Raw genomic sequence first — 12,859 nt, 5'->3', positions numbered from 1 at the left:
AATCCAGCATTAAATTGTGGATTTTGGTTATTAACATTGTTCTCTATTGTAGCATTATAAATTATCAGTATTAAAATTATTTTTGGTTGAGATCTGGATGTGTAGATTTAATAAGTTACAACGGTATTGGCGTCTCAAAAAGTACTAATCAATGTTCATGTTCCTTTCAATTCAAACCACCTTTATGTCTGAGAGTACGGTTTAAAGCTTCTTGCCTTAATAGCCACAGTAAGACATATTCCCCTACTTAACTGCAATCAAGTATTTCTCATTACATGACTAGGGTTTTGTGTGACACGGCACCCAATTTTTCTGCTATGCTGTCCCAAATTAGTTCCAGTTAGTTGGGTACCAATGACCTATTCAATGTAAAATGCAGTGGAGTACAATCAGTAGACTACTACAGATTTTCAATGGATGACTAACTTCAGAGAAACCAAAATTACAAGGCGGAAAAAAAAAAACTGAGAAAGGAAAAAAAAAAAAAAAAAGAAACAAGGTAATGTTCACGCAGGAGCATTGCGTAATAATGGTTTAAGAATTCTATTGCAAAACCACGAGGCAGATTTCCTCTGTCTATTTGAAATGTATTGCATTTCACATTAAGAGCTTCTGAAACAGGGTTTAAAAGTAGAGTTTAATCAAAGGATTTATATATACTAATTACATCAAAGGGTTATTCTCTTAGTTTTCTCCACAACAATACTGAAAACTGAAGCATGTCAGTATAATTGAACAGTGTTATAGAAACAAATTATTGTAAATAACAATAAAAATTACAATAACGACTACTTTGTTATTTTGGCATTCTTGAATGTGCGTTAAACATTGTCAATATTAGAAATATCAGTCTTCCCTGTTTCTGAGAACCATGATAGGGAATTGGGGTATGGTTATCATTGTGTTTAAATATGGTGTTTTTATGGGGCTAATCCATGCAGCCAATACCAAATACATTGAGAAACAAAGATAATTTTTACGAGTATGTTAACTTGAGGAGTTGTAGAGTAAATTAAGTCATCAGCTGTTACAGCAAGTGGACTTGTTTTGGGGTGAAACATTTCTAGCGGTAAGCTAAGAGGAGGCATATATAGAATAATTATTTTGTCTGACATTACAACATTCTGTGTACAGCTGTGAAGCGATGGCACAGTTTGGAAAATTAATCCCCAGAGTTCCTTGCTAGAATATGCAGGTTATAAACTACATACGGACCCCAAGAAAAACACTGAATCTGGAGTCAATGAGTTCATTCAGTGACAACATTTTTGGAGAAGAATATGCTCAGTGGTTATAATAACATAGAGAGCAAAATGTGACTTCAAGCATTTCTGCTGGTATCAGCAAAGATAATCTGTCCAAACCCCAGAAGACTATCTTACATTCAGAAAGAATCTACGTAAAACCACGCTGCCGAAAGAGAATAGACAGTGATAGAATTAAGTATCCATTTAAGCATGTTTACACAGTATGACAAATGAAAACCTAATAGACACTGCAGACGCCCGCACAAGTAGTCAATTGCAATAGCTTGTTGAAAAACAGAAATTACATGATTCCAGCATGTCTTTATTATTTCAGAAAGCATAGGAATAGAAGCTCTAAGGTGTTCATTTGAAAAATCACATCAGATATAATTTTCCCTTTTTTGTCCTGTGAGAACACAAACTGACAATTATCCCAGAATTTCTTTTCCAATGAGAAATGCAGATATCACACATTTCCACAAAAACATTTAAATATTGTTACATGAACCATTTGCATCTTCGTGGACAGAAATGTTCATGTTAATCTCCAGTGTGAAATAAAGCTGTTTAACATGAATTTGACAGCACAGCATGAGAAATCCTTACTCACTTAACTTCAAGGAATACAATTCTTTACTTGTTTTTCTCTTTGTTCCAATATCTTTTTGATTTAAAAGATCCTATCCTATTATGAAAGATGTGGCCAACTTCACTGATTACACTAATTTCCTAAAAATGTTTACCAAATGGTAAACAGGAACAAAGGTTTATAAAATAAGCACTACCAACCGGAGAACAATAAAAGATTCAATTCTTCATTACAGTCGGATAGTATTTAATATGTTGATATTGTAGCACTTGCACAAGGACTTAAGTGAGGGGAAAAGGTTGGTGTCCTTGAGAATGCTGCCAGGCATACTGAGAATTCAAAGGAACATTTATAGATCTAAAAACTTAAAACCATAGTAGTATAATTATGGCCCAGTTACCTAGATTTCGTTCACAGACCTTTTGATGTACTGTCTGTTCAAAACAGCACCCTCACATTTCTCAGGCAAATTCAACTACACGAACAGGATGGTTAACAACAAACTGCCATATCACCCGCTGAAACGCTGCCAGAGCTGAAAGCCCCATCAGTATCTGTGCACTCGATCTCTTTGTGCGAGATATGATCCACAAACAACCGACTTCAGAGAGCAGAGTTTTTGAGGCAACGTCCTCAGAATTGAAGGAGAAAAATATTACAAAAGGGAAAACAATACTGAGCATTTACACTGAGCCTCTCAATTTTTCTCTCTAGTCCAAAGCTATAAATCCTAACCTTCAAATAGGAACTCGCAGGAGTAACTATTCAAGCGTTCAAACAGCTTAAGTGTAAAATTATTTAAGCTCAGAGAACAAAGATCCAAACATTTAGAGTGATAAAATCATCCGACAATTTATTATAAGAAGTAACAATTAATAATCTTTAATGCCTCATTTGGTTTTAACGCGTTTCCTCTGTGTGCGCACTGTATAAATGAAGTGCCATGAATTTCCCTGGTGGCACCACAAGGGCACATGAAAGAGGAGGAATATTTTCTTTTGAACGACACTGAGTGAGGGCGAAGAGAAAAAAAAAAAAAAGAGAGACCTGGATGAATGTATGAATGTTTAATGCAAGTGACTGATTAAAGAAATGTGTTTTGGAAAGGGTGACTCCTTAAATCTTAATTTTAAATTGGCAATGTCTTTCAGGGAAGGAGGTGAGACGTTAATGCACTTCAGGTTGGCGGGGGAGAGAAATTAAAGAAAAAAAAAACAGAAGAGAAAAACAAAACCGAATATTCAGGTAGCACAGACAATTGGCCTGCCATGCAACTGGAGGTTTTCTTTTTTCTTGTTTGTGTTTTTTTTTTCTCTCTCTCTCGTTTCTTGTACCTGCACAGTCCTCTGGGTGCCGTTGATGCTGACAGGTAACAAAGCAGACGCCAGGTTCCACTCACTGGTCACATCCAAGCTCTTCCCAGCCAGCTCCACCTGCAGCGACGAGGAGACAAGACTGTTACTGAGAAGACAGACAGAAAACAGATCTCAAGTTCATCGCTCGCGTACCATGCGGCAGCCATTTTAAACAGATGGCGCCCAAACAACCTGTCATGTTTACCGCTGCTGCCATAAAAGACAAGAGTCCAACAACATGGTCTTCCGGGCACCCCTGGGGAGTGGCAGAGGACCTGTGAACAGCTGCCTGTGGGAACTCAGGGTTTCAGACAGTGCCGCGCGCCACGCGAAACAGCCATCTCAACTACTCTACCTATCCGGCCATGCTACATTTACTGCAATTAAACAAGCACGCCATTTGAATATCCGGTGACACTTTGCAACCTGCTCAACGGGGCCTGCATATAATCTCGTCCCCACGGAGCGGGGAAAAAATTGTCCATGTCACTATTAATGAAGGAATTTGCATTGTTATCTTAATTAAGGCGGAATAATGAAGCCCACTTCTGAATTAGTTAATCGACAAAAACTTGTACAAATGTGTTTGCATGGCCTATATGCATGGCCTACTGATAATGTATATTCTACCAGGGTGCCGGGGGTTACGTCAAGCAGAGGCTGCTACCCTATAATAAGGCAGGCGATTCTGTGCGGTCTCTGGCTGTTCACTACTCAAGATGGTTTTTTGACCCCCCCCAACCCCCACCTCCATGCTCTCTCCCTACTATTAGAAAGTGGCTTAAAAAGAGACAAGTGGACAGGGTGATTCAGGTCCTCTGTTGTACCAGTTTATGGTCTTCAAACCTAATCACAACTTGGCCATGTTAGAAGTGTAATCCCACTTGGGTCCTCTTAAAACGCTGAGCCGTCGAATGGGCCATTATCGCAAATGAAGGATTTCCTGAGCTCTACTACTACCTAATAGGTGAAGGTCAGAGCAAGGTGCATTATCTTTTGACCTGGAGAGGAAAAAATTGAGTGGATGGGTGCGTGGATGAGGGGAATGCCGCCAGAGAACCACCAAAGTACTTCACAACACAAGGACTTCAAGTGTTACATGAATTATTGATCCCGCTAGAAAGACCTGGGCGAGAAGATCAGCCGCACAAAGGATTCCGGAGAGGCTAGCAGACGAGACGGTAGTTTTGGATTTAGCACTTGACAGTCTCCCAAGGAAACTGAAACATGTGAACCCAGCTGCTGAATACAGGAAAGAGAGCAAGATGTGCAATGTGCATGATACCATTTTATCACAAGAGGGAAAGTGTCTGCCTGCATTAAAAAGCTAAAGCAAAGGTCATAAGACAAACTGTGTGAGAAAGTCTACCGCCACAGTTATGGATGCTTATTGATCCACATAGCTCAAAACATCCTTTCAAAACACTGCCATTTCTATACGTACTTGAACAAACAGCACTTTTGGAGGAAAAAGGATTCAGTAATTAATACATAAGTAAGATACAGCACAGAAATATACAGACAAGTATGTCACTAGTGCTGAGGTGTGCTTTCTCAGATTATTCGAGCATTATTGCTTTATGCTCAGTCTGTGTTAATGATCACTGCTGTCGCACAAAGACCCCCAACAGACCGCACACAGAGTCCTGTTCTAAGCTGTGGAGAATGTCAGTCTGAGGACAAGTCTTAGTTGAGCACCAATACAACACAGCAGTATACAGTACTAAAAATGGTAGCAGATGAATTTGGCTCCTAGTTGCAAGAAAAGGTTGGAAAGGGGGGGGGCAGAAACCTGTGCGCATAAAACCTTCAGCACAGTGCTATTGGTGCACTTTTTTGGGCTGAATTATGCCAATGATCTAAAAGGCTGAAACAAGCTGCTAATACAACAGATATGGCAGAGAGAATCTGCTCACTTAACCTTGTTTATGAGAAACTATTTGATAACTTATTTTACTTTTTAAATTCATTTTGAACAAAAAATACCAGTATGTTTATAATGTTAAATTCACAGTTAACAAGCAGAACACATGGCAGAACGTAGTTTTCTCTGTCTACAAGCGGAAACACAGAAGAAAATTTGTGTTAAAACAAGTTAGCTGTGATGCGGGAATACAAACCACAAAACATGAGTGAAACATTTTTTTTGTATTCTATTTATTAAATGCCATTAGTAAAAATAGTAAAATCTCTCAGAACAAGTTTCAAAGTACTGTGCTAATTGTTTTACAAAGAAAACAACACTGACAGAAATAAATTCACAATAAATCAGGATGGTTTAATTGGCAGCGCTGTCTGTTCCTTGCAAAACAGCTGAATTTGTGGAGATAAAAGATCCCACCCATAACCTTAGTGCCGAATCAAACATCCCTACAGACTTTTTCATTGTGTTGATAGTGGCAACAAACACTTCAACAGATCATTTGATCGACATTTTCTTCTTACTTTAAGAATCTTTCAAATGGAGAAAAAATGTGAGAATATTAAAATTGAGAATATTGCACTTTTTAGTACAAAGAAAAATCTAAAGTATAAAAATATTAGGTACTATTATTATATCCTTTTACATAGTTAAATACATATACATATGTATATACACACAATCACAAGGATGAGAGCCACAGTCCATAGCCTGCACCACACTACATCTACATCTACATCTTATTCTATTTAAGCTCCTTCTCACTGTGCAAATTAATGACTTCAGTCCATAAAATGAAGTGAATTTTTCCATAGCAACCTACACCCTATCACATCCTGTCATTTCAAAACGAATAATGCCATGAAGAGCATATTAAATCCAGCAGGTTAATGGGGGAGGTTAATGGCAGAGCTGCTAATGTCAGAGACGGCTTTGCGTTCCATACCATATCACACAGTCGTTAGGTGCTCACAACTTGGGCACAAGTTACATTTTCCAGCAAATAACTGTTTATGCCTCAATGACCAATTTGTGTCCATTTTGATCATTATTAATGTAATGATGTATTTTCTTTTCATAACGAGCAAAAGGAATCTTTATCGTGATAATGCTGGAGAAAACATTGTTTTTCTTAATACAGACTGGAAGTGGAAACTTTAGTGTAAATAAAGGGGGGGAACTGTTTTCCACCCATGGAACTAGGCAAGGAAAAAAAAAAAAAAAAAACAACCACGCAAGAAAGAAAAAAAATCTAATTATCGGCAGACCATTAAACCTGGCGCACTGCACTGGCTTACCTACACAGCAAATTGAAAAGGATACAAAAGGCTTTGAAGGCAATGCTATATTAATCTTTGAAAATATTTAATATAGATTTCAGCTTGATCCATGTGCTTTATTAAAATTAATGGGAAGGTAGATGTGATGTCTTTTTTTTCTCTCTCTTAAAAGTAAAATGATATGACGGTATAAGACAAGCACACATTGGAAGAAGAGAAAAAAAAACACTAAATAAAACGTTCTGTACACGTTCAAAGGCAATTTTCTTTTGCTTTATATCACTGTATTTGACAAAAAAACTGATTCGTTCAAGTGCTTCTTTTCTCCTTTTTTCTGAAACCGTCACCCAGATTAATGATGCACAGTTAAAGATGTCCTCTGCTTCAGTACAATTGACACACATTAGCAAACTGCCGTCTCTTGGACAACTTTGGAACAAAACAAAACAAAAAACTTTCAATGCAAGCACTAATGTAATTAGGAACAAAGAAAATGTCAGAGGCTAAAGAAAATTATACTACTACTTACATAATTGACATTTGCAAACACTTAAATGTTTCAGACAGAAAACAAAGACATGCATGGAAGTGTACATTTGGTCCCATTTGCAACTTTCAGCCGTTTGTTCCTTTGCCGCATTAAATTTATACTGTTTTTCCTTGCCCTTCTGCTTGCCTACATAAAACACAATTTGGAGTGGGAACTAGTTCAGGGAAGACACTACTACACATTTCCACAAGAAAGAGCTACACTGCGCCACATATGCTGAGAGTGGTGTTGTTCAGGGCTCATTATTCAGGGCATACATCATGCAGTTGGGAGGGTTATGCTGCCAATACAGTAGGAGAGGTATGCCTCGGGAGTGTGGTGTTGCACCAGCACAATAATCCCTCAACAATTATTTTCAATCCTGCCATTAAGATTCAATTAAATGTGATTAGTAATTTTTTTCTCCCCCACCTCAATCTTTTGCTGATCGCCTCACTGATTCAGCTCGATTCAGTAATGCAGAAGATTAGGCGTCACCGAAGCTCATTGCTAAGCATATTCCAACAATATATTGCAAACCTCGGCACCTATGCCATTTATCATAGGATTACCTAATAAATGTGCGTAAAAGGTATTCCGTGGTTTATTTTAGGATTCTGGATTCACATTCATCTAATAAAGTATTGTACCCTTTTGCTGTTGATTGCAGGGATATTTAATCCACGGGATTTTCCTCCTGTCAAAAAATGACATGGCCTTACACCATACAAATGCATACATAAACAAGAACATGAGACCAGGGAAAGGATTTGAATACAAGGTGAGGATCAGGAAAATATTTTCTACACTGTATTCCATGTGATTGATCTTCTCCTGAAGGCCCTTGCACATCCTTTCAAGTCAGATGTTATAACTAGCAATCATTACACTGAGCTGGCACAGGGTTGTGAACAAGTATCAATTATGACTAGACTAGTTTTAAATTCTATTAAGAATAGGTTTCAGGAACTCTGAAGCAAATAGGATAAATGACTGAAAAGTGGATCTAAGCCCAACTATATAGAAGACAAAAAAAAAAGAAAAAGTCAAATTCAAATTTTTATGCCAAACCCAGACATCCCAGCTTGAAGATTCTTTTTTCTTTTTTTTGTTTTTTGTTTAAGAGATCACTCCCTGACACCAGAAGATATCATTATTTGCTGATGGAACCTGGCAGCCAGAGAGAGAGATGTTTTCAATGTGAAGCCAGTTGTATAAATACAAGATCTCACTCTGTCAAAGAGCTCGACTTCAGAACAACAGTAAAACTGTGAACCTTACAGAACCTTTCAAGAGAAGCCTGTTTGAAGTCCTGGCATTTCGAGTTCTGGGTGAATGAAATAAGAATTCTATTGCAACAAACGATCATCAAGCCCATATGAATCCCTAATTAAAGCCATGTGTGGCTCAAGCGCTGAGAAGCCATTCCCACCATAGGCGTACGGGAGCTGAGCCCGGTCAAAAGCATGGACCGCATGTGTCAAAACAATCAGCCGCAAAGTGACGCAAATCCTGCACGGCCGTCACACAAAGAAACATAAGAAGACCCCATTTTACAAGTGTGTTTAAAAGATGCATCAAAGGGTGCCGATTCATGACACCTTTCACTATTTCTTCTCATGTGTAACAACCACATTCACGATGAAGAAAATATTCGCCAACCAAAAAAAACATTTACATTTTGGACATTCTTATTCCGTAAGAAGAGGGCTCCAGTTGACAGGCAGACAAACTATTGTTTTAAATTATATGGCAAAAAAAAAAAAAGAGAGAAGCTTGTGTCTGTGGATGGGTTCCTTTGATCCATCTTTAAAATAGTAGGTTACATTAAAGGTCAAGGGTTGAACATTTAAAAAAATAATAATAATAATGGAACATTTAATATTACGGATATTATCTGAAACAATGACAGTTCACTAAATGGGTCATAAAACAGAAGGACATTTAAATATATTTATCGGGGGGTAGTATTAAAAAGAAAGATTAAAAACAATACACACAAGCGCAATCCAATGTCTACAATGAATAGAAACGAAACGGGCGAGGAGGTTAGAGAGATGAGCTGGGCCTTTACAAATTAATGTTCTTAGGTAAAGGCCATGTTTTTTGAACGTGTAAGGAGAAATCATAAAGGAACTAATAAAGGCAGAGGTAGTGAAACAGGGGTCACAGTGTCTGAGCAATTGGAAGAAACTAGATGAGCGAGATCAAAGGAGCGGTGCAGCAGCTTCTCAGGGGGGATTAAACCCCACTCTGTTTGCATTTTCCTGCTGTTTCACTCGCAACCTCTTATGAGCCTCCTCGCCGAGCTCAACCTTGGCTTGTTATGACAACAGCAACAACAAACAGAATACTGGAATATGGCTAAATCCACCGGCTACAAACTTACCATGGCTTTGTAATGAACTTTTGCTCAGAGACAGCAATAAGATTCACATTACCCAGGTACCCACCGTTCTTTCAGCAGAAGTGTGGTACTCTCGGGAAGTGCAAGAAAATAAACTACTAAGATGTGTAAAAATGTTTGCAAGGTGTAATTAATCTGTTTCTCCCTTTATTCTCTTGGAGACATCACTTTTCCACTAAATGCTTAATTAAAATAAGTTAAAATGTTACCCCTGCTATTTGGAAATTCATTGCTCACTTTAAAAAATATACTTATGTATGTATCTACAGATAGTTTTCACCATGATGGGGACATTAAGGCTATTATTAGATGCAACTAATACTAACATACTATTAAATGCATTCAGTCCATTTAGGATTATAAACATAACCGTGAATAACATCATTGGCAGGTTCGAACTGTTGAAGGGGAGTAACAAGAAAGGTGTCACATGACATCTGCAGTGGGTTACAGTAAGGCAGGCTGTAATGCAGGGAAACAAAATTGGGGTGTGGCTGCAACTCTATTCAATTGAAGCCATGAATGCAAATTGAACCTGTGTGTGTAGAATCATCGGTAGAAGCATAGGACTATGTCAATCAGCAATCCAGCCTTACTAACAATGGTAGAGAGGATGTCAGGAGAAGAATTTACTCATGTGCGGGTAAACCGTGACACCTCACCTGAAATGAACATCGAGAAAGTGACGCGGACTTATCGTGATGTGACATTGGAAAGATGATACAAAACCTAATTGAAAAAAAGGAAAAGGTAAAGGTCGAGACAATTTATGTTCCCTTGGCGATTTAGCATAACGCCTAACAAAATTAATCTCACCCACTAAATAAGAACAGTGGAAAACATTAATCTTTCATAATGCCAGAACCAACTTAGGAGAGGTGTGCACATCCAAGCTCAGTAGGTGATGGAAAGACTTGTCGCAGACACATGCAAAGCCTGTCCCGGACATGTGCTGTGGACAAAAAGACTGAGGACACTGCAGGCCAAGGTACAGCATGGATGGAGGTGGTCAATAATGACATGAGCACAGTGAGGCTGGGCATCACCATCTAAGAAAATAAAACTGCCACCACTACTGCCAGCAAAGGAAACATGCTGACATTGAGTCAGTTTGCAACAGTGGCATAACCCTGACAAACACAGGGATCAGATTTACCAGTCATCATGGTGCCACTCAATATCGACAAAGAGTAATCACTGTAGCAAGCTGCAAACGCTCTCCTGCAGAACAGTAACCTGTAACACTGCAAAAGCAATAACCCTGTTTCAAACTTTCAGCTGAAAGAAAATAGAAAAACAATAACAACATGAATCAACTGGCAAAATACAGTCAAGGACCAAAGGACAGGTAATCATTCACTGATCATTGGATGCCTACTTCTCCGTGTCCTACATTCACCGCCAAACACGTAGGAAGATAATAACATCTTTGTCAGGGCTGAGGGAGATTAGGAAACAAAATCAAGTAAGGAAAACTGACCTACTGAACTCAAGGCAGGTCAAAGCAATTCCCTTCACAAATCCTGTACGTCACAACAGTTTAAAGCAAACCATTCTATGGTGACATCTGCAGACTCTCTATGATTCTGACCCGTTTTGCTCTGAGAGAGATTGGTGGCACATGTTGGAAGCTGTGGAAAATGTATTCTTGTGGAATGAGAGTCATTGCAAGAAGAGCTGAAATCAGGAAACATAAAAGAATGGCATGAAAGCAAAGAGGACACCTGGGAAATAAAGAGCTGTCTATTCTGTAATGCTGCTTTCCGATAATACCACTGTGAAAAGACTTAGTTCTCTGAATGCTTCCCTTAATTTAGGACCTCACGCTTTGCCTCTATGGGTGTGAGAATGCTTGGAAGAGGACGTTGCTGTTTGAGCTTCAAGTCTGTTGTGGCCCTGACCTCGGTCCAAGACATTTGCAAATCAGATCCTGGGAGGAATACATAGGATTTTGCTAGTTATTTGGCAGCATTTGCAGCTTGATCTTCTCCGTTCTCACCGGGATGCAATTTGCAAAATTCATTCATAATGGATACATAAAGAGGCTGTATCGAAGAGGAAAATCAGACATGAAAAGAAAAACAAAACGAGAAAATTGCGTTCTCAGGTCCAGACAAAACACAGAGCCAGAAAACACGTTGCAGCAAAGCGACCCGGTGAGGTTTCTCTCAGGAACATGTTCCAATGAAGAGATCAATTACACAGTTGTGAGGAAAAAGGTTTCGTCGGTTGAGTCAGAGTTAAAATGGCTTAGTGTTTATTTCAGATAACAGTGATAGGGCTACAACATAAAGCTCTGCCCTCTAATAACGACTGTGCAAAAGTATTGTTTCTGTGAATTAAACAATTTTGTAACGTAAGTAATTGTAGGTTATGTAATACAATTGTGTTTATTTTAACAATTATTAATGCATTGCTTTATTCTGACAGCATGTACCCAACTATAATAATGGGTTACTTTACATGACAACGCAGGACAACTTTGATAACACAATCTCTTATTATAAACAAGTTCTGGTGCTTAATATTGTAGATTACTGTACTGATATTTAATCTCAGTCATAAGGAAAAAAAAAAAAAACACATTTCCCACAGGAAAACTGGTAATTGGTCACTGAATATTACTGGCAAAAACTGAGTACGTTTTCAAAGCTAGAGCAGATGTAGAAAATACTGGCGCACCATTGCTGTGTGCTTGTAGATAGTAAGTCCCATGGCATATTTCCATTAATTTACACAGGATTTTTGAAGGCAACTGTGGCCTGCGACAGACACCTCCATATTCTGCTCGGGTAAGCGTCCAACTGCTGTAATCTGGACAGATCGGAGAACACCCCAGTGGGTGATTCATATGGCAACATCCAATCAGAATGCCAACGCTGGTCATGTGATCACACCCAGTAAAAGGCAGCAAAATTGAAGTATAAGAATAGTTATACTGAATGCCTATGTATCCAATCTATCCTGTGATTAAATTAATGATGCTTACATCTGTCAGTTGAACAATTACCAACAAAGGCAAAAATAAGTAGAAAAACTATTAAATTGTAATGAAGCATTCCTCCATTTCAAAGTAAAATAACATCCAGGTAACATTCTTAAAATTAACATGTTGTAAAATTATTCTGGCTAATTTTTCATTTTTCATTTTCGTAAATCAAAAGTGTTTTCTTAAAACAATCAACCAAATTGCAGATAAACCTTACATTATTTATTTTATTCCTCCAGTGAGACAGAACCCCAAAGTGTGGTCCCACTTTCTGAATCTGTTCCTGTGACAGTTTCCAGTGTATCCTGAGCTGAAGAGCACCTTGGTTCCTCTTAATTTATGAACAATAATTACTGTACATGATAAGGTAAGCCATTATTTAATTCAAACATTTAACTGTAATGCAACTGCCAGCACCCTGCCCTTTAATAAAACTTAAATACGTTGACACATTCCTTTTGCGTTAGTTATTGAAACAAACCTACAGATAGCAGTTGCACATTACACACAATGGATCACACAGAACATAACAGAACCAATAT

At 38.3% G+C, this 12,859-nt stretch overlaps 1 protein-coding gene across 1 annotated transcript in view; it reads right to left on the bottom strand.

Moving 5' to 3' along the window:
* The window catches only part of pcca (propionyl-CoA carboxylase subunit alpha), a 151,656-nt gene that overhangs the window by 40,221 nt on the left and 98,576 nt on the right, over positions 1-12,859 (bottom strand). The window contains exon 20 of the mRNA XM_066706763.1: positions 3,171-3,269. Coding sequence (XP_066562860.1) covers positions 3,171-3,269 — 99 coding nt within the window. The remainder of the gene's footprint in view (positions 1-3,170; positions 3,270-12,859) is intronic.

This window comes from Amia ocellicauda, chromosome 6 (genome assembly GCF_036373705.1).
Source record: "Amia ocellicauda isolate fAmiCal2 chromosome 6, fAmiCal2.hap1, whole genome shotgun sequence".
NCBI lineage: Eukaryota > Metazoa > Chordata > Actinopteri > Amiiformes > Amiidae > Amia > Amia ocellicauda.
The sequence above is the reverse complement of the archived record's forward strand: the minus strand, read 5'-3'. Positions and strand labels throughout refer to the sequence as shown.